The sequence below is a fragment of the Tursiops truncatus genome, chromosome 3 (genome assembly GCF_011762595.2).
Source record: "Tursiops truncatus isolate mTurTru1 chromosome 3, mTurTru1.mat.Y, whole genome shotgun sequence".
Classification (NCBI taxonomy): Eukaryota; Metazoa; Chordata; class Mammalia; order Artiodactyla; family Delphinidae; genus Tursiops; species Tursiops truncatus.
Genome location: NC_047036.1, coordinates 161,207,161 through 161,229,992, shown reverse-complemented (window position 1 = coordinate 161,229,992; position 22,832 = coordinate 161,207,161). Strand labels below are relative to the sequence as shown.

Sequence of the window (22,832 nt, the reverse complement as noted above, 5' to 3'; positions counted from 1 at the left end):
ACACCACAGTCTTATAGGATTTGTAATCAGTCTCTTTTATAATTTTATTGTATAGTTGATTTACAATATTGTGTTAATTTCTGCTGTACAGCAAAGTGATTCAGTTATATATGTACAGATTCTTTTTTTTTTATTTTTGGCTGCGTTGGGTCTTCCTTGCTGCATGCAGTCTTTCTCTAGTTGCAGCAAGCAGGGCTACTCTTCATTGTGGTGTGCGGGCTTCTCTTGTTGCTGAGCAGGGCTCTAGGCGCGTAGGCTCAGTAGTTGTGGCTCATGGGCTCTAGGGCGCAGGCTTAGTAGTTGTGGTGCACAGGCTTAGGTGCTCCACAGGATGTTGGATCTTCCCAGGCCAGGGCTCGAACCCATGTTCCCTGAATTGGCAGGCGGATTCTTAACCACTGCCCCACCAGGGAAGCCTGCCTGTAATAATTCTTAATTGAAATCATTTTGCCCCAGTATTTGACTAGAGGTATGATCTTGTGGTCACTGGCAAGACAGCACTGAAAAAAACCCAAGATTAAACTTTTGCAGATGAGTAAGAAATTAGATCCAGGACAAAACTGTAACTAAAAATAAGAAATGGCCTGAGGATAAAGTAGTTGACCTTCTATTCACAGGATAAAAATTCACAGACTCATATTGTATAATGATCAAATGAAGAAAACTGCAAGTTTTTCTGAATATTTATAAAATGGGTACTTCAATATATTCTTTGAGGAAATGAAAAACAACATGTGTTAGCTAACGAAAGCATAAAAGAATTGGTAAAATATTTGAAACGACTACAAAAAGTGTTTTACAAAAAAATTCAGTTTTAATTATATAAAATAAAATAAAAAACACATTGAGGGGTTATATTCAGCTACAATTAACAGGAAAAACCCACCATCTTCCTGACGGAAGGTGCTTATTCTCACATGTAAACAATGGGTCAAGGAAGCCACTGTACAACGCAGCAGAGAAACAAACTCCCATGTCATTCTTTTTGGTGGCACCATTGTGAATGCTATGGTGAGTCAGGAACACATACTCACTAGCACTATTAACAGCACAAAGTGTTTCCTACACAAATTAGACATTATGAAGATATAATCCAGAGAAGAGTGGAATCAGAGAATATTCCCAACCATAAAACACTGGAATACTTTGACAGTGGACACAAGAGGCCTTACAGAAAAAATTCAAACTCTGATGCATCTCTGATGTGGAAGGTATGAAGACAGCAGGGGATACTATATATCCATAAAAATGGAAATCAAACATTTGTTGGTGGTGTTAACAATACTCTTGACTATAAGGACAGAGTCTGGAAAATAAGCTGGAAGATGGTGTCATTGAAGCTCCTATGAATCTGCCTCTCTACCAGTGTGGGGATTCCAGTATCTGAAAAATATCTTCTTTGTACCTGCTTTTAAATCTCACACAGGTGAGCTATTGGTGAATGCTGATATGGAACGAAAAAGGGGATGGATTATGGAAAGTCTAGATCTTAATATTACTCACAGGCAAGATATCTCCAACTCTATAGATTTTTTGTATTATCACAAGTCTCATAGTTTATTCACCAAATACCAGTCAGAAGGAAATACAAAGCATAATTTACATGAAACTATACTTTTTGACATCTTTCCCATACATAAAATGTATTCCAAGTGTTTAGTATAATGGAAAATGAAAAAAGGTTCCTATACTCACCACCACCAAAAAGTATCTTTCTCAGTGAAAAGGGTACTATATATAATAGATTATGAATATCCAGGAACTGCCACACAAAGCTACTAGGCATAACCCAACAAATACCAAACTGCCATTTTGCAATGGCTCATTAACTGAGAATGAATAGAACATTATAAAAATTTAAGACTAACTGCATATTAGAAATGCACTTGCGGACTTCCCTGGCAATCCAGTGGTTAAGACTCTGTGCTCCCACTGCAGGGGGTGCAGGTTTGATCACTGGTAAAGGGACTAAGATCCCACATGACGCATGGCACAGCCAAAAAAAAAAAAAAGGAAAAAAAAGAAATACACTTAAGTTCACCCATGGATCCAACAGGGTTAAAATGGAAAGAAAAATAATCATTATCTGATTAAAGGAAAAATCACTACCTTTAAATCTTATGTACTATTGTTGAAAGACAATGTACACAATTACCTCACATTAATATTCATTTCTAAAATTAGGAGAGATCTACTGTTCAAGGATACACTTGAAGAAAGATCCTTACTAAACAACATATTTATAGAACTTTAAAAAAAACTCTTTCATATTGAAGGTTTTCTGGAACATTAGGCATGGAGTACTTTCCATTAAGTTATTTCATGTTATTTACATTTATACTTCTTCTTCATGGGAATTCTCATACATGATGTTGGCCAACTGAAGTTGTTACCCAGGCTGTTTACAAATGCAGTTTTATCTAGGGAATCCTTTCATCCTTTTAAACTACTGAGATCAGAGAAGCCTTTCCCATTCTCCACACTTTATATGTTTTCTATGCAGTGTGCAGTCTCATGTGTCTTCAAATGATTGAGAGATAAATGAAGGCCTTCCCACATTCCTGACATTGATATGTTTTCTATCCAGTGTGAATTCTTTCATGCAGTTGAACATAAGTGGAACGGAAGGTTTTCCCACATATTTTACATTCATAGGGTTTTTCTCCAGTATGGGTTCTTTCATGAACTTTGAAACCTTTTTTTGAACTAAAACATTTACCACATTGTTTACATTGATAAGGTTTCTCTCCAGTGTGACTCCTTTCATGGGTTCGAAGAGAACTGTGGTATCTGTAGGCTTTCTCACAGTGTTTACATTGATACGGTTTCTCTCCTGTGTGAATTCTTTCATGTGTTTGAAGGCTTTCATTACAACTAAAGGCTTTTCCACATTGTTTACATACATAGGGTTTCTCTCCAGTGTGAGTTCTTCTGTGTACTCGTAAGGAACAGTAGTAACTAAAGGCTTTGCCACATTGTTTACATTGATACGGTTTCTCTCCACTGTGAATCCTTTCATGTATTTTAAGAGAACTGGGATTAATGAATACTCTCTCACATTTTTTACATTTATAAGGTCCATCTCTAGTGTGTGTTATCATATGTTTTCGAAAGGTTTTTTGCCATGTGAAGGCTTTTCCACATTCTTTACACTTATAGGGCTTTTCTCCAGTGTGGATTCTTTCATGATTTCGAAGAGAACTGGCAGTACTCAGTACTTTAGAACATGTTTTACATACATACAGTGTCTCTCCTGTGTGATTTCTTTTGTGTATTTGGAAGGAACTGAAATAATTAAAGGCTTTGCCACACTGCTTACATTCATAGGGTTTCTCTCCTCTGTGAATTCTTTCATGTATTTGAATAGTTTCAGGACTTTTAAAGGCTTTTCCACATTGTTTACATTGATAGGGTTTCTCTCCGTTGTGACTCCTTTCATGCATTCGAAGACAACTGGGATAAATGAATGCTTTCTCACATTTCTTACATTTATAAAATCCATCTCCAGTGTGTGTTACCATGTGTTGTCGAAAGCTTGTTTCCCACGTGAAGGCCTTCCCACATTCCTTACATTCATATGGTTTTTTCCCAGTGTGATTACTTTCATGTATTTGGAAACGTTTTTGAGCACTGAATCTTTTACCACATTGCTTGCATTCATAGGGTTTCTCTCCACTGTGAATTCTTTTATGTGTTCGGAAGGATTTCTGATATGGAAATGCTTTTCCACATTGCTTACATTCATAGGGTTTCTCTCCAGTGTGACTCCTTTCATGCATTCGAAGAGAACCAGGATAAATGAATGCTTTCCCACATTCTTTACATTTATATGGCTTTACACCATATTTTTGATACCCTCGTGTTTTGTGTTCAATGTGACATCTCATGTGTCTATTAAGGGATGAATGATCCATGAAGACTGTTCCACATGCACTGCATTCACATGGTTTTAATCCAGGAGTTTTCTTGTTCAGATTGATAGTTGGAATAAGGTTGAAATTTTCTCCACATAAACTAATGTCTTTACTTTTACAGAATCTCTCTACCATAAAAGTTCTGTAATAAATGAGAATATTATTAATGACTTCTTCTTTAATCATTTTACATTTATTATATTTATTATGAATTATAGGAACTGGTTTTCTATCATGTGTGAACTGTTAGAAATTGAATATACTGAATGTTCTCAATGGGACTTCACACTTTCTATTAAAAAGTGATATTCAAGTATAGGTTTTATTGTTAATGACTGCAAGTGAACTATTTTGCAAACACTAAATATTTATATCCCATTTAAGAAAATATTTTTGGGAAACATTTTCTAAGAATAACTCAATTTGGGGCTTCCCTGGTGGTGCAGTGGTTAAGAATCCACCTCCCAATGCAGGGGACACAGGTTCAAGCGCTAGCCTGGGAAGATCCCACACGCCGTGCAGCAACTAAGCCCAGGTTCCACAACTACTGAAGCCCGTGAGCCTAGAGCCCGTGCTCTGCAACAAGAGAAGCCACCACAGTGAGAAGCCCGCGCAGAGCAACCAAGAGCAGCCCCTATTCGCTGCAACTAGAGAAAGTCTGCACATAGCAATGAAGATCCAACACAGCCAAAAATAAATTTAAAAAAACAAACAAATCTCAATTTGAAGGCGGGGTTATTTATTATGTTGCTTCTTTTAAATTTTTCATAATATTATTGCAATTCGCACGAGACAGTGCTTTGTATTTTAAGTGTGACTCACCTTAATTTTCTCCCCTGGTTTTTGTACTGATCTTCAATGGCATGATATTCCCGTTTTGCTCCTGAAATGCAGACCCAGAAAAATGATCCCAAAGTACTATAAATTATAGAAAAATTATTAGATTCTAGGTCCAGGATGAGCTCTGACCATTTCTAGTTTCTTTACCAATGTCTTCCCTTTCCACGTTCCACATCTTGGAACAATATTGACAGGTAAGAAATACTTCTTCTCTAATTGACAAAGTTAGGGAATTTTTTCATTCTTACCGACTGCAGCCAGATTCCTTAAGGTTTCCTGCATCACATCTCTGTAGAGTTTCCTCTGTGAAGGACCCAATAAAGCCCACTCCTCCAGTGTGAAGTCCACAGCCACATCCTCTATGGTCACTGAGTCCTAAAATACCGAAAATATGTGTACACCAAGACGCATGAGATTGACAGAACTAGACATCCACACTTCATTTATAGGAAGTTTACGTACGATTCTGTTATTTACAAAGTTATTCTATGACTTGATCATGAGAAACTTACTCTCCACACTTCCTCAATAATTTAGCAGCATCATGAAGAAATGAAAATTATTTACACATTATCACTTATATCACAATGGCAGAGCCCAGAGAATGCAGGGAAATGACAGAAATACTGTACAAATAAAACAAATATCATTTTAAGAACATCAATTTCTTGTGAAAAAAATTCTTTCATCTTCTTCCTATGATGCTCCATTTACAGCATTTCATAAGGCAGAGGATCAAGACTCATGAGGCTTCAATGAATAGAAACACTGTCAAGAACTGGAAGCTTTTTCCTAGTCCCATCATCTAACATCAGAGTCCAGGTGCCTGGAGAAATCGAACTTTTAACAAATCCCAGCTGGCCACATTCTCCCAAAGTCCTCCAGGCCTTTAAAGAAATCAGATGCAGACGCCTGAATATATTCTTCTGGGGATCCATTGCCTTCTACTTGTGTAACAATTATCAAAGACTCTATTTTTCCTTTCTCTCTCTATATAATTTGATGCAGCTAGAAAATTTGAAACTTAGAGCTCACTCACGAGGAAGAAGCAATATTATATTAGACCACAAAATCCCTATACTCATGTGCCTCAGGGCTGCTTCCAGCCAAATTTTAGAACACACAGTGCAATTACATGCCAGAAAAACTCTTCTCATCACACCCTAACAGTATACCCTGGGCCTTACTGTCCTTAAGGAACAGTTTAAGAGCTACAGTTTGCAAGGGGGTTCACTGAGGTCCATAATAGTGTGATGGTGAATTTTCCCATGATTAGAAAATATGTATAGGTTTCATCAGTGGTTTTCTCCAACACAACATAAAGTCTCCATTCTGCAATTTCAGCTACAAGTGTTGGGCATGCAGCCACACTGGCTACTGCCAGGTGAAAATCTAGTTTTGGGATTTATGAATTTAGAAGCTGTGATTCTTAATCTCACAAGAAGAGAATTTAAAAGCTTGAAATAAACAAGTCCTGCTAGAGACATAAGAGCACTGACTTCAAAGGGCAGACCAATGTCCTAAAACTGGAAAAAAGAAAAGATGTTTTTAAAATATGACCCAAATATTCAGTTCTTAACGCCTATACCCAAAAGAATCTGTTTCACCAGAGTCTAACAAAAAGACCAAAAAGAACTAAAAGATACAACACAATATTTATAAAGCCTGGCATGACCTTCTTTAACACAAAACTTAAGATACACATAATGAAATTAACTAAAGGAAAAGAAAGAAAGAAATAGAACATGTAAGTAACAACTAAGAGTTTTCTAAAATTAATGATAGACAATACCTATAGGTTCATGAAGCTCAGTGAACAGAAAACATGAAAACACAGAAATGGAGATCAAAGTATATCATATTCAAACTAGGGAAAAAACGAAGAGAATACACTGTAAGAAGCTAGAGAGAAAAATGTAAAATGCAAAAGTAATAAACTCTTGGAAAATATCACAGAACAAAATCTAGGTCACCTTGGGTTTGGTAACAAATTATCAAATATAACAACAATCACAAGATTTATAAAAGGAAAAAAAGTATAATTTCACTTCATTAAAATGAAAAATGCCTCTTTCAAGAGAAAGTGTAAAGAGAGTGAAAATCACAAAATAGGAGAAAATCCTTACAAAACACATGCATGATAAATGACTGGCATTCAAAATACCTAAAGTATTATTGTCAAAGTAAGAAGACAAACCACCAATGAAAAACTGGCCGAATATCTAACAAACAGCTTCCCAAAGAAGACATACAGAAGGGAAACAGGAAATATGAAAATGTGCTCAACGTCAAATGTCAATGGGAAATTGCAAATGAAACAATGAGATATCACTACACACTTATTTAATGGCTAAAATGCAAAACACTCAGAACAACAAATATTGGTGAAAAGGTGAAGAAAATCCTCATTCATTGCTGGGGGAAATGGAATTTGGTAGCCCTACAGTGGAAGACAGGAGCTTCCTTTCAAAATACTACATACTGAGTAAGATCCAGCAATCACACTCCTTGCTATCTGTCCAAATGACTTCAACTCTTATAGCTCTTAGGTTCACATGAAACCCATACACGAATACCTGTAGGGGCTTTATTCATAACTGGCATAAGTCAGAGGTAAGCAAAATATCCTTCAAGAGTCAAATAAATAATGAGCAGTATAGCCATACAATGAAATACTGTTCACTGATGAAAAGAAATGAGGTAGAACTATGAAAACACAAGGAGGAAGCATAAAAGTATAGTGCTAAGTGAAAGAATCCAATCTGACAAAGCTATATACTACATGATTCCAAGTATATGACATTCTGGAAAAGACAAAAGCATGAGACAGGAAAATGATCTTTGGTTCTGGAGGATTTCGGGATTAGAGGAAGAGATGAATCAATCTCTGAAGCAGAGAGGAAGTTTAGGAAAGTAAAATTACACTATATGTGCAGAAATGATTAATACATGTTATTTTACATTTGCAAAATCCATACATTATGCAACACAAAAAGTCAACGCTAATGTCACCTGCCCACTTTAATGCATCAGTATTGGTTCAGTAATTGTAACAAATGGACCAGTCATACAAGATTTAAAGAATAATGACTACTGTGTGGATGCCGAGGCGTTATTTGGGAACTCTGTAATTTCTGATCAGCTTCCTAGTAAACCTAAAAAAAGCTGAAGTCTATTTTAAAAAAAGAGCACTGACTCATTACAACTCATCCTGATGACTGCTTGATGTTTGGTTAGGTGTGGCGACAGTTGGTTTTGGTCCTTCATCAAGGCTGTCTCAACTAAGGGATGAAGGGGAGCAACTCTCCACTGAGCTCCATCATGTTCCAGGGTGTACTGTCATCTTTAGTCTATTCACTCCCCAGAGCTGTGCATTCAGTGAATCCCAGGCAGCTACCCAGGGAACCAAGGAGTTGGAGAGGGTGGCTCCAACAGCACCACAGCATCTTTCAAAGGACTGAAGAAAGAAATGTCATCTCTCCAAGGGAGCATAAGCCCAACGGCCAAGGTTTGGCTCCATCGTATCACAAGTAGGTGTCAGTGGCCGAGCTGAGCTCCTGGGGTGCTGTTTCCAGTACCAAAGCCATAATAGGCACCTGAGTGGAGTCCTCTCTTTGTAAGAGATCCCAGTATGGGGGGATAATTGCAGCTTTAATGGCATATTAATGTGAGACCTAGGACAGTGCCTTGCATCAGAAGCCTATGGCCAACTTAAGGCCCTCCTCAGAGAGCCTCCCATCACTGCTCGCAGGGCTAGAGGCCTCCTCATGACACTGATTGCTTTACAGAGCTTAAGAAACCCGAGTTCAAGTTGGGTTTGAACAAATCCCTTTGCTGTGCCAAGCTGAGACGGTGAGTGTTGTCGACCGTAACCGAGAGGCTAAGGATCTTTGTTGCAACAGATGCAGGGGCAACAGCCTCAGAGTTACTTAAAAGTTTTGGTGAGCCTTCTGGAATCTCACCACTTACAGGCTGCCTTCCCCTGTCTCTTCTCTTTCACTTTCGCTGAAATAACAGCTCTTTTGAAAGTAGTGACTGTCTTTTGGGCTCACCTCATTCACAGGGTATAATCATCCTCCTACTCCCCCAGTCCTACCCTCAACACTAATGTCTGGGCAAACCCAGCCTCAGTCACACCTTCGCTCTAAACACAGATAGGTTCCATCTCAGACATCAACCCAGGACCACAGGAAGGAGGGCCCCATTGTCATATTCCTGTTCCCAAAGTACAAAAAACTGACAGAAACTTTCAACTCAGTATCCTCCCTGTATACAGCCCAGGCTTGGTGGGGTCAGCAGTGCAACACAGGGCAGCACAGGGCACAGGAAAATCTCCCCAGCAAACAGCAGCTCACAGAGCAGGAGCCTCCACACTTTCTTATCAGCCTGTCCAAGTAAGAGGTACGAGGGGAAAGGTAGGGGGTGAGGCTTAACTTTCAGTAGTGAAACAACAAATATGTGGGTCCCAAATAATCATTACTAGAATAAAAACTTTAAGAAAAACAGGCATTTGCACTGGATTGTTTTATATAAAAAAACACTAAAAAGATGATGAAGGCTTAATCAAAACTGGTTATCTGAGGGTGGCTGGCATTAAGAGCAGAGAAGTGCGGCAACATGTGGGCAGGGAGTCTTAATTTCTTCCCTTAGGAATTTAATTTTAACCATTCTATATAGAAAACCACTGCAAGATTTGATCCTTTAAACAGTAATGGATATAAAAGTGTAAACCACAAAAAAAAGAAAACTCCCTTTCTAACTAAAGGCACACAGGGTATTATAGGTTTTCTCTCCATTACAGTAAACGTTGGAGATATTTTCAGAAATAAGTGGCATATTACACTGTATTTTAGGTTTGCAATTAAGCCTTAAATGGACTAGGAATTTGAAAGATTGACATAAACTTTGAGGTGTTTTCCTCATATCAACTGAAATAGAATTTGTTTCTTCTTTTCTCCCACATCCATTAAAATAGAAATTCATTTGCTTTAGGAATACTAGAGGACTTTTAATTGTTAAAGTTCTCTAGGGACAGGCACTTACAAACACTGACCTAAAAATGGAAAAGCACCTGAGAACTTAAATGCACCCATTTCACGTCTTGAGGTTCTCTTGTCTAAATGAAACAAAAATTCTACTTGACCTCACAACTTTCTTGCCTTAGATGGTATCTGTTAATCAACATAGATTTTAAAAGCCCAAGTGTTAATGGAAAATAGAATCAAAGGGCTGTAATCTTGAATGGATAAAGGAATCCAAGAAAAGAAACACAAATATTGGAATCAAAACATACAAGCAGACTGTGTCCGTACAATTCGGAAGCCCATATTCAGAAAGTTGAACATCTTTACAGACTTGAGAGTCTAGATAAGCCCGGTTGAGATAAAACTCCTGTAAACGGTCAGTCCCTCAATGAGGGCAGGGACACCTGGGCAGCCACAGGAATAAACTCTGGGAGCTCCACAAACCCTCCCCAGTCCTGTAAGCAGGGAAGCTCTCCCTACCCCAGGCTTCCATTATCACAAGTCAGGAAACTCTAAGCCTGATTCAGGTTAAGGTTCTGATCCAAATGGACTCCCATATTCATAAACCCTTTGTCCACGAGACAGAACACCTCATCCTCACAGACTTCTCAATGGGCACAAATTACACTCTGAGTGCACCTATTATCATGGAGGGACCACTCAAATATAACATTTAAAATGCCTAGGCTAGGGCTTTCCTGGTGGCGCAGTGGTTGAGAGTCCGCCTGCCGATGCAGGGGACACGGGTTCATGCCCCGGTCCAGGAAGATGCCACATGCTGCAGAGCATCTGGGCCCGTGAGCCATGGCCGCTAAGCCTGCGCATCCGGAGCCTGTGCTCCGCAACGAGAGAGGCCACAACAGTGAGAGGCCCGAGTACCGCAAAAAAAAAAAAAAAAAAAAAAAAATGCCTAGGCTAAAGGAAATCACAAGTACCACCCTGAAAGGGCAACATCCCTACACCCTTGTGAACTTGCACCCCCAGATTTCAGGGCTCTGCAGCTTCTCACAGTATAAGGACTACCATTGGTGGGTGTGAGCAGGTAGGATTGGGCAGGAGGAGGATGTCCAGGAAGATCCACTTCCCTGTGCAGGCTCAAAGGGGGCCTTAGTTTGAAGATACTGACTTCAGGCTCTGCTCCCCACTACAGGCGCTCTCAACCACTACTGATATTTTATGTAAGATACCCAGAAAGGCAAATATATAGAATCAGAAAATAGATTAGTGATTTCCTAGGCCTCGGGATGAGAAGGGAGAGTTACTGCTAATGGACATGAGGTTCATTTTGGGAGTGATGGAAATGTCTTAAAATTAGTGTGGTGACAGTAGAACAAGTCTTTAAATACGGTAAGCACCAGTGATCATTTAAATACAGAAACCCTGTTTGGACAATTCAGCAAAATCACTCAAACCCAGTGTGTATGTGGAAATGAGAGAAGAAAATTCTCAGCCACTTTTATTAATTCACCCAGAAAACCCCAAGTGATCTATTACTTTCAGGAAAAATATGTCAGTCATTTATTATTTCCAAGGCAAGTTTAATTAGTACGTAAGTAATCACACTTGAATACTTTTTGTCTCCAAGTCTAAATCCTGACATTTCATTTGAAATCAACCAACAGTAAAGGAGACTCCAAAAGAACTCACCTTACTCAGGGAATTAAAAAAGTGAAACAAAAATTCTTAACAACTGGAATGTAATACTGAAAATTTTTTCCCTCTGAAATTCAACTCTCTTACCTCTTTGGAAATATTTTACATGGTCTTTCAAGCGCTATTAATTAAATACATTTTACACTATTGAAAAGAAAAACTTAAATAAGTGAATAAATCTTTTGAAGGGGACTAACCCAGGGACGGGCAGTGGTCACAGCACAGATCGTCCAGAAAAGTTTCATAAAAAACCTCGACAAAAGGACTTCCCATAGGATGTCTCTTCCCAGAAAAAAAAACGGGGAGGAGAAAGAATTTCATACACCTACTTCCAAGTAGTTATTCTTGGCTTCCCGCTCCTGTAAAACATACACCGACCGCCCCCCTTCCCAATGCAATCCACGACTCTGCGCAAATAGTAAAAACAATTAAAATATTGGGTTTGTGTGAAATGGACCACGGAAGATGAACAGTTGACAGACGATGTGAATCGGAGAGGGGAAACTGACGTTGTGAAGACGGGGAATAACATGGAAATGTAATGATTTACTACAAGCCCTACAAAGAGCTACTCTGCTCGGGGGCCTTTGATTTGAGACTTTGCTTCCCAAACATTTGGAAAACTCAGAGGAAAACGGGTGTCCCCTGGGCAGCTAGGAGGGGCTGGGACCCGTCAGGGAACAGATAATCCCAGGACCGAATCCTGGAGAACGAGTCACGATTGTCACCTGAAGACGGCGCCCGAGTTCACAGCACAATCCGGGAGAGAAGAGGGGCTGCGGGCGCAGAGCCGCGCAGAGAGACGCCGGGGCGGAAGTTCCTGCACGAAGTGACAGAACAGGACGCCTGGGGTCCCGGCTGCCGGGCCAATCCCCACGCTGCGAGCCGGAGGGGACAGAGGTACGAGCGGCGCCGCAGGCCCCGCGTATCCGTAGACTCCGGCGTGGAGCGCTAGGAGGCCGTGTCAAAAAGATGGCCGGCTTCGGCCGATTTCGACCAGTCCCTCCGCGGCGGCCGCAGCCTGGGGCACCACACTCACCATTTCGAGCTTTCCTGAGTCTGAGTCCTTCCTAACGACTCCAAAGACCCGTGCAGATACGTGACATGGAGGGCTCTCCAGGGGTAGTGAACCGCACACAGCCAGCGGCTCTAGGCGCAATTGGAGAAAGAAATGACGTCCACGCCAGTGCAGAGCATCGCCCCACCCACCTGCCTCAGCAGCCTCCCGGTTGGACAGATTTCCAATACCCCGCCCCCTCGTGCCTGAGTGACAACCTGCGGGAGGCAGCCTGACTCAGTTGAATCACTTAGCGCCGCTGGGATTGAATCTGTCCTCGCCTGGCACTTAAAGTTTGTAACAGAACTTTTCCCTGGCCTGGGATTCCCTGGCATGGAACCGTGCTTCTTGTTAAGAAAGGCAGACACTTAGATGTGAACTCACCGTTTGTAATAAAGAGGCTGGCTCCAGTTTCATCTCTGCGCCTTGACAGCGCTGAGCCTTCCACCCATCCCTCCCCATCCCCACTCATTAGGTACTTAAGCTGAAGAATCCCAGAGCACTTGGCTTTGGTAGGAGGTCTGAATCACTCAGTCCTAGCTGGGTGCCAGGACAAATCTCAGTCAAACCACAAGCTGTGAGGTGTGTGCATTAACTTCTCAGCTGTACATTTTACACTAGAAGGAAATTTATTTTAGATTAGTGTTCCCTGTGTGCCTATAAAACTTTGAAATGTCAACAGCTATAATATATATAAGGCAATTGTATTCCCATTTTCACTGATAGAAGAAAAACAGTAAGTTGTACTTAACATTGGAGTGTACCTGGAAACTCTTCCTGCCCCCCACCCGCAGCTGTACTGAGGGATAACTGACTAATAAAACTGCATTTAAAGATGACAACATGATGATCTGATACACTTATACTGTATAGTATAATTGAAATGTAGGAAGAGAGTGAATCTTTTTATTTTTTTGAGGGACTCCTAAATAAGCATTTTAATGGGAAATGGCAGAAATCACAATAGACTATTATCATTGTGGAAGTATCAATTGCGCACTTTAAAAGTATTCTTGTTCGATGTCTGTCTGTTTCTTTATTCCTTGGTTCTCTCATTCCACAAGTGCATAGGTTATTTTTTCTGTAGATCTGGGGAAAATGGGCCAGGGGTGGAAGGTCCATCCAGGCTAGACAGTGAACAGACCATGACTGTTCAGCACAGAAGGAAACTTGAAAAGTGTTTTAGCACCTTGAAGTCTGGCTGGACTTAGGGGAGCAACAGGGCTGAGAATACTCCAAAAGTAGATACTGGAGAGCGAGGGACTCCAAGACAGTAAGATGGGTGTCTGTGAAAATAGTGCTGGCCTAAGAAAAGCTCTAGGGAGAGATGGGCTTAATATTATCGGTGGGCTTGGATCACTACTTGTGATCATGAGGGTTGGTGCCAGCTCTAACCCTTTGGGTTTCTTGGACCTTGATGAATTATTTTGTCCTTTTCTGGCAAAGCTGAATCCTGGTCTTGAGGCTCCGGTGACAAGTTATCTGGAATTTCCATTGGCTGAGAAGCCACTAATTCCCTGTCTGCGTCCACGTCTGCGTCCATGTCTGGGTCCATGTCTGGGTTGGAACTCAGCGGTAGTGAAGGTGTTCTAGGAGGTTCCTGAAAAGGGCAAACGGACGAAATAGGAGATGTGGTGGTAAAAGCAGCAGTTGTGCTGGATGCAGAAGTTGGTGTTTCTAGGGAAGGCAGTTTGGGGGAATATAAACTCTCCAACGCTTGGATAGTTTCCTTGGAAGATGGAGAAATACTTGGATCAGTTGAATTGACGGCAGCAAGAGTTTCTGCTGGTGGTTTTTTGGAAGGTGTTACAAATTTGATAACAGAGGGGATTTTTTTTCTCTGCAAATTTCTCAGCTGGATTCTCAACCTTTATAGATTTGAAAAGCTTCCTATTGGAGGAGTTCAAAGATTTGAGGGTAAGTGAAGAATATAAGCCAGAGTGTCTGTAGTCACTGCAGCTAGGGGTCTTGGCACCAGGCTGCGGTGGCTTCTTTTTCCCTCCATTCTCCTCATCTATGGATCTCTCGCTGCTGACTTCACTGATGTGTAAAGCTTCAGTCTCCCTCAAGCCTGCCCACTGGCATAGGAACCGTATTCAAAATCTCTGGGTGCGAGACAAACTTGTACACAAACTTCTGACCCCTCACGTTTTCAATGATATTCTTCATATAATAGTATCTGAGGGATCGGCTGTGTTTGTCATAATTCATGTTAGGCTTGTTCTTTTGAATCCCTCAGAGACGAGCCACCTCTTCTGCCTGCAAATGCTTGAACTCCCCGTCATTAGAAGTCCAGCAGATCATGTGATCGTTCTGAGGCTCCTTTAGGAGCTGAAGGAGGAACTGCCACAGGGTGATGGCATTGTTAACAGCAATGAAGGAGGCCACTTGCGAGGCTGCCTCAGGGTCTCTGCCTCAAACATCATGCTTCTCTCCACCGGCCACCTCCTAACATTGAGAACTCAAGGACAGTGAGGCAGCCACTGACACCCCCGTGGTGGAGCCAGATATAAGACTTTAATTTATTTAAGAAAATGAACATCCTCTTAAATGACATTAAACACACAAAAAAGCAGCATCACAAATATTTGTAGGCCATATCAGTTGGAAGTCTCAATCTCAGTTAACAATGTCAATACTCAAGCCCACATCATATATATATATATATATATATATATATATATATATATATATATATATATATAAAATTTGTAATGGTTACAAAACTGAAGATGAACCATATCCATATTTTATCTTTATGGTGAATCTTTACTGATAATCAAGGAAAGCAGGACTTTCTATATTGCTACCTTCTATTTACTTACACAAGAAAGCAGATCCTGAAACAATGTTTAAGGTGTATTATGTGGTGGAAATACAAGTGATCAATAGTGACATCTTCATTTACTGAGGCAGACTTTGATCTAAGAAGAGGGATGTGATAGGACCATAAAATGTAGAGTTGGAGATATCCTCCCTGAAGGTTAAATCAGGAACTAGGTATTCCAGAATTCATCCCTTTTGTGGTTCCATGGTAGAATTCACCAATAGCCTCTTTTGCATGAGATTTGGAAAGCTGATGTGAAGAAGGCGTTAGTCAGATTTCTGAGCCATCATACAGATAGAGACAGATACATCGGAGTCAAGGACACCATCTTCCAGCTTATTTTTCAGATTCTTTGCTTTCCTAATTAAGAGTATTCTCAGGGGCTTACCTGGTGGCACGTGGTTGAGAGTCCGCCTGCCGATGCAGGGGACACAGGTTCGTGCCCCGGTCTGGGAGGATCCCACATGCCGCGGAGCGGCTGGGCCCGTGAGCCATGGCCGCTGAGCCTGCGTGTCTGGAGCCCGTGCTCCGTAACAGGAGAGGCCACAGCAGTGAGAGGCCTGCGTACCGCCAAAAAAAAAAAAAAGAGTATTCTCAAATCCACCAATGATTTATTTGACTCCATTTTCATAGAGGTGTAGCTTTCCACTGATGTCTTTATAAGATCCATATGAACAATCCATTGGGATTTAGATTTTTTTGTAAGGCCTTTTGTGTCCAACAGGAAACTATTCAGACTTTACTGCTTGGGAATATTCTCCGATTCTCTTCTACTTTATATTCACATAAGTCTTAATTGCATAGGAAACACCTTATTCTGTCAATAGTGCTAATGAGCATGTTTTCTTTTTTTAAATTTATTTATTTAATTTATTTATTTTTGGCTGCATTGGGTCTTCGTTGATGTGCACGGGTTTTCTCTAGTTGAAGCCAGTGGGGACTACTCTTGGTTGCGGGCTTCTTGTTGCTGTGGCTTCTCTTGTTGTTAGGCGCGCGGACTTCAGTAGTTGTGGCGTGCGGGCTCTAGAGCACAGGCTCAGTAGTTGTGGCACATGGGCTTAGTTACTCTGCAGCATGTGGGATCTTCCCAGACCAGGGCTCGAACCCGTGTCCCCTGCATTGGCAGGAAGATTCTTAACCACTGCGCCACCAGGCAAGTCCCTAAAGCTAATATTTTTAATGATGGAAGGTTGGATGCTTTCACCTTAAGATAAGGAACACAACAAGGATATCTGGTCTTGCCACTTCTACTTGAGAACGTACTGGAGATTTTAGCCAAAACCGTTATACAAGAAAAGGCAATAAAACACCTAAAGATTGGTTAGGAAGATGTAAAATTATTTCTACTTCCAGATTGGCTATCTTCTATTCAGATAAATGTAAAGAATCTAGTTTAAAAAAACAAAACAGGGGCTTCCCTGGTGGCGCAGTGGTTGAGAGTCCGCCTGCTGATGCAGGGGACACGGGTTCATGCCCCAGTCCGGGAAGATCCCACATGCCGCGGAGCGGCTGGGCCCGTGAGCCATGGCTGCTGAGCCTGCGCGCCTGGAGCCTGTGCTCCGCAGCAGGAGAGACCACAACAGTGAGAGGCCCGCGTACCGCAAAATAAATAAATAAATAAATAATAATAATAAATTTTTTAAAAAATCAGTGGTGGTCAGTAGCAGTGTGCCTGGGAGCAGAGGCCTGAGGTCAGTGTCTCCAAGTACTGTGTCCTGGGTTAGAGCTTATGCATTTGGGAGCTTATTTTAGTCACAGCCTTAAACTGAGTCCTGATGAGTTTTCTCACTGTGGGAATGGAATTCTGAGAAAGGGAGTGGTTCCATTATTACCCAGAGAGAGGAGGGAGAGAGTTTATTCCTGTGGCTGCTCAGCTGGCCCCTACCCTCCTCCACCAGGGACTGACCTGGTCCAGCAGTTCTGTCTCAACCAGGAGAGCCTAGCGTGTGTTAAACTTTCTGAACGTGGCTCCTTTTGTCCTGTGGGTTGCTGGCTACTTATCTGTACTGATTCCAATATTTGTGTTTCCTTCTTTGGATTCTTTTATCCATTGAATAGTGCAGCCATTTGGCTCTAGTTTCCCTTAATACTATATAATTAATTCCCCTGTGAGAAATAACATTTTTGGTTTGGGAGGGGGCTTAAAAATCTAGGTTGATTGAGAGAAATGATGTCAGCAAGGCAAGAAAATTGTGGAACTAAATAGAATTTTTGTTCCTTTTAGGCAAGAGAACCTCAAGATGTGAGATGAATGTTTAAGTTTTCAGGTACGTTTGATTTTCAGATCAATGTTTGTATATGCATGTCCCTAGAGAACATTGAAATTTAAAAGCCTAAAGCAATTGATTTCCTTTTTTAATTGATGTGAGGAAAACTATTCAAAGCTTATGTAAATCTTTGAAAATCCTGCTACGTTTAAGGAGCTAAAGCCAAGCCTCTACTGCATTATAATATTCTACTTATTCCTGAAAATAACCCCCATGAAAGATAGAGTGGAAGGATAAGCCAGGATGTACCTTGTTGTTTTAGTTAGCAGAGATTTGAAATTTTTCCTTTCTTGAAAAATTTATGGTTTATACTTTAGTAATTGTGTTTAAAGGAATTAAATCTTTGAATGTTTTTTATATACAAAGGGTGAGAAATATTAGTAAATAGTAAATCATTGTATATATAAATTTTTCTGTTTATTTCAAAGTAACTCTGTAAGATAGGAAATTCTATTTCTAAATTGTAACTCACCACCAACATACCCTGGTTTCCTTCAGCACTGTTACTCCAGCCACCCCGAACATACACTTGATTATTTATTGAGCTTCCTGTGTTTTTTTATATAAGAACAGGCAATTGGGAATGCATATATTTGTTGCCCACCTTTGTCTTTGTAATGAGTAGTTGGAATCTGCAGAGTTGATGTTTGCTGACAGCTTACCACCCCAATCCCCCTCACCCCCGCCACCCGTCTCTCCCTCTTCCCCTTGTGTCCCCACCTGGACAAGCTGTTAAGAAAGTCCTGGGGCTCCCTCCTCTGGCACTGGCTTCAGATACCAACTGCACAAGCAGAACTCTTTCCCTGCCCTCGCCCCCCCTCAAAGATTTTTTCCTTGCTCAAACTATTAAAGTTTGAGCCTGATTAACAGGCTCCTGAACCTCCTAGGCCTATTTGTGTAGTTCTTTGTAAATCCATTTTTAGTAAGAACCCTGCTTTGTCAGTTGAACCAGAATCCCCCTACCCCCCATATCTGATCGCATTTCCCCACTTTCATCACCCCTCAAGTGATGTGTGATCACCCTGGCCTGTCTTCAGTACAATCCTGTTAGGTCCGTTTAGTCAGAACCCCCTAACTCCTGACTATTTCTTTTAATATTCCATCCCCACCTTGACCTCTGGCCATGAATTCCCACTCGCCCATACTGTATTCAGTGTTGAGCCCAAACTCATTTTTCACCCCCTGTGAAATCCCATTGCAGTGGTCTCTATACCTGTCACAGTGGTTCTGGGTAAAATTTGCTTTACCCTCTTTGACAAGTGTCACTGAATATCTTTTCTTTAACACCCCCTAGCCATGATAAAAACCCAGGCCAGGATCCTTTCCTTGCTTGCTGAAGCCATTTCAGAGCTGCTTGAGAGGCGGTTCCTGCTCTCTTCTGAGACTCCAATTGTGTCATAAGCTTCATCCTACCCTGTGTGTGTGTGTGTGTGTGTGTGTGTGTGTGTGTGTGTATGTGTGTATGTGTATGATATACCAGCATCAGTCTCAACATGGGAACCACACCTCTGCAGATAACCATAACAGTTGGTGCTGTAAGCAGCACGTTCAGACAAGACCACCACTCATGGGTCTGTCTGTCTTCTCTTGCTGTGACTCGCTCACCTGCTCTGCTGTCTGATGGCGGCCGGCACTGTGGGCTGCTGGGTGCTGGGGAGCTTGTGCTGTGAGCTGTGCTGCCCTGTTCCATTGTTAACCCCACCAGGACTCAGTTCTATGATCAGCTGACCAGTGTTGAAAGTTTCAAGAATTCCTAAGCCTTTGGGAGCAGGAATATGGGGTTGGGGCTCTTGAAGGAATCCTGGGTTGATGTCTGTGCCAGTGTATATCTGTGTGTTAGAGAGAAACTGTGACAGAGGCTGGGTTAGTCCCAGCGTACCCTGGAGGTGGTGGGAGAGAGGGACTATACCCTGTGCAAGAGGTGAGCCCATCAGGTCCTTGTTCCCGAAACAGCTGTCATTTAAAATGAGAAAGAGGGGCTTCCCTGGTGGTGCAGTGGCTAAGAATCTGCCTGCCAATGCAGGGGACACGGGTTTGAGCTCTGGTCTAGGAAGATCCCACGTGCCGCGGAGCAACTAAGCCCGTGTACCACAACTACTGAGCCTGCGCTCTAGAGCCTGAGAGCCACAACTACTGAGCCCGCGCGCCACAACTACTGAAGCCCGAGCGCCTAGAGCCCATGCTCCACAACAAGAGAAACCACTGCAATGAGAAGCCTGCGCACTGCAACGAAGAGTAGCCCCTGCTTGCTGCAGCTAGAGAAAGCCCGTGCACAGCAATGAAGACCCAACACAGCCAAAAATAAATAAAATAAATAAATTTAAAAAAATAATAAATGAGAAAGAGAAGGGAGGGGAACGGCAGCCATTAGATGGCAGGCCAAGTCCATACTCCTTATACAGAGACTCACCAGGACCCTTCTCACCAGGACCAAGTTCTTCTGTTGCTACTGCCCCTGCCTCTACTGCAGCTAAGATCCTGACAGTCCAAGTTATATTGGGGACAACACTCATGGCACCCCTGTGGAACAGCAAAGGGATTAGTTCAAACCTGACTTAAGCCTGGGGTCCTTAAATTCTATAAAGCAACCAGTTGTCATGGGGAAAGCTTCTAATCCCGGTGGTGTTGATATGAGGCCCTCTAGAGGAGAAAAATATATAAATACCAGGGTAGAGAGGACACCCCTCCCCCAAGGTATATCCAGTGACACAAAAAACAAACAAGAGAGAGGGAATCCAAAAAAAAAAAAAAAAAAAAGGAAAGGCCTGCAATTTGACCCATTGGAAATCCAAAATATACTAAAAGAATTTATACTACAAAAGAGATAAAGGGGTACTGTTTGGTTTCTGGGGCCTCTACAACATAGGTTCTGAATTAATTTTGCCATCTGCTGTAATGCACTAATTCACAAACCTTCATGCAACTAATCAATATCAGTTCTCAAATTACAGTCATATTGGGATCCTACTAAATTTAAGGAAGGTACCCCCGGTAATCTTACGGGAATTACTGAATATAAGATAGGAAACAAATAGGCATGTCTCACCTTAACTATCAGCCAGCTCTTCTCTTGCCTAAATTCCTCATGGTCATAGCAAGCATTGTCCTAAAATACAGGAAAACTCTGAACCAATGATTCAAAAATTAAAATTAAATTAAATCTTTGCCACTTCCAAATTGGCTTCACAGAATGGGACCCCACAGACCTTATCCTCCAAGTAAATTATGTAACATGGCCCAAGGGTAATTAAACAGAGCCTTGAAGGATTGGAAAACATTATACAAAAGTTATTTAGTGAAGAGGTGATTATCCCCTCTTAAAAGGAGAAGTAAAGGTACTTCTCCTTTTAACAGCCAATTTCACCTATTCTTAAACCTGGAAAAATGAATGACACCTCACAATGGATCACTGCAAACTTGAGGCTGTGGTTACATCAAATACGCACCTATTTTTTAGTTTCCAACATTATGGAAAGTACTAACTCCATCCAATCAGCAAGTGGTAAATATCCTGCTGTCATAGGATTGGATGGAGTTGGCTAAGTCTTTTCTGTTCAGTGCCTGTTTCCACAGCCTGTCAGCTGCAGATAGCCTTCACCTCTAAAGGGACATGAACACCTTTACTGGTTACCCTCCAGTAACCTCAGTACCATTGCTACTGCACACAGTCTCTGCAGGTATAGTCTGACCTGCCTCCACCAGGCTCCATGAGCAGAGGTATAACATTACATTAATGACATCTCTTTGAGGAAGTTTATTTAACATTCATTCGGGACATACAGATATTGAAAAAGGGAACTCATGAAAAGTGGATGGGCCATTAGCTTACACATACTGTGAGGCCCTGACACCATGGTTAAGTTTCTAAAAATTATTTGGTAAATTCCCTCCCTGACACCATGAAGAAAGATCGTCCTTCTCAGCACCCACAGCATCTCCTAGGTTGTTATGATGTTTGAAGGCAACACATTCCTTGTTTACCAATTTTGTTTCTATTCAAGAAACTGCCCCGTCTTAGCTCACACTTTATGCCATTGAAGCTGTAATTTCCACCAGGTACTAGGCTCTCCTGGAAATATAAGCTGTCCTAGGACGTGACCATCTGACCCTCCACGCAGCTGCTCGTTGTGGCTTGGGTCCTGGAAACAGCCCCCCATGAGCTCAGCATGTCTACTGAGATTTGAGACATGATGGCAGAGTGCAACCTGAGCCCTCTGGCATAGCGTACCTGCAGGAGGGGGCACCCTCCCCCTCAGTCCCTTTCTAGATGCCACAGTTCTGGAAGAGGTCTCTTCGCCGTTCACTATGATGTTACCTAGCATCTGAGAGGCCCAGGGGCCTGGTCTAGACTGTGGGGTTCATCCTCCCACCAGTACCAAGTGCCCCTGAGGTCCCACAGGAAATGATCAAAGCTCAAAATGGAGCCAGACTCATTATTACATATGGGGAGATCACTTGTAAGTGTCCGTGTTTGTGAAGAAGTGGCACAGTTCCGTGAGGGCCTCTTGGCCTCATGGTTCAATGCAGTGTCTGTGGAGGGGACAGTTCCCGCCCACGGCCAGTACCAGCTCCGCTCTGAGACCTGACCTCCTGCTTGCTGTCACTCAGGCACGGGAGGGCGGGGCCTTGCAAACTGTCCAATCAGGGGAGTCACTGGTTACAGACGTGTGGGCGACGCTCCAATGACTACGTAGGGCGAGTGGTCTGCGTGCTCTGTTGCTCTTCAGTCGGGCCTCGACCTGGGTGCGTGATTTCTGCCCTTAAAGTCCTCAAGTGGCTCAGCGGCAGCCTCTGTTGCTGTGACCTGCACTTGCCACGAGAGTCGTGAGGTGGACAGCGCAGAACCAGAGAAACTGGGAAATGGTGAGTTGGGAAGACGGGTGTTGGAAGACGGGGGCGGAAGGACCAGTTGGAACTGGCCGTGGTGGGACCCGGGCCTCCCCACGGTCAACTCCGGAGTCTGCAGACCAGAGTCCACCCGGGGCGCGGCCGGCAGTCGGGACCCAGGGCGGCCTCTCCGCTCACTGCTGCGACCGTGTCTACTCCAGACTGTGTGGTGTCCACAGGGAGGGTGATCACTGGACAACCGGGGACTCGGTGTCAGGGCTTCATGCATAGGTGGAGCTGTGATCTGTGGGGTCCTTAGTCCCTCCTTTCTCCCTGGCGGGGGTGGGGACTCTTCTTCCCCTCACTTTTCCGAATGTTTGAGGAACAGGGTCACAAATCCACGACCCTGTTCTTGCACCCCAG

At 42.3% G+C, this 22,832-nt stretch overlaps 2 protein-coding genes and 1 pseudogene across 2 annotated transcripts in view; all 3 read right to left on the bottom strand.

Moving 5' to 3' along the window:
- Positions 1-4,797, bottom strand: part of LOC101336394 (uncharacterized) — a 72,535-nt gene extending 67,738 nt beyond the window's left edge. The window contains 1 exon segment of the mRNA XM_073801965.1: positions 4,737-4,797. The gene's annotated coding sequence lies outside the window, so the exon portion shown is untranslated.
- On the bottom strand, positions 793-12,622 carry LOC101335821 (uncharacterized). Its single transcript, XM_019930788.3, has 4 exons — positions 12,471-12,622; positions 5,003-5,129; positions 4,737-4,797; positions 793-4,056 (listed from the first exon to the last, which is right to left on the bottom strand). The coding sequence occupies exons 1-4, from the start codon at positions 12,471-12,473 to the stop codon at positions 2,580-2,582; spliced, it is 1,668 nt and encodes a 555-aa protein (XP_019786347.1). The 5' UTR covers positions 12,474-12,622; the 3' UTR covers positions 793-2,579.
- Positions 12,623-14,242: 1,620 nt separating this feature from the next.
- Positions 14,243-20,095, bottom strand: LOC101336967 (ETS domain-containing protein Elk-4 pseudogene; annotated as a pseudogene).
- Between the last annotated feature and the right edge of the window lie 2,737 nt (positions 20,096-22,832).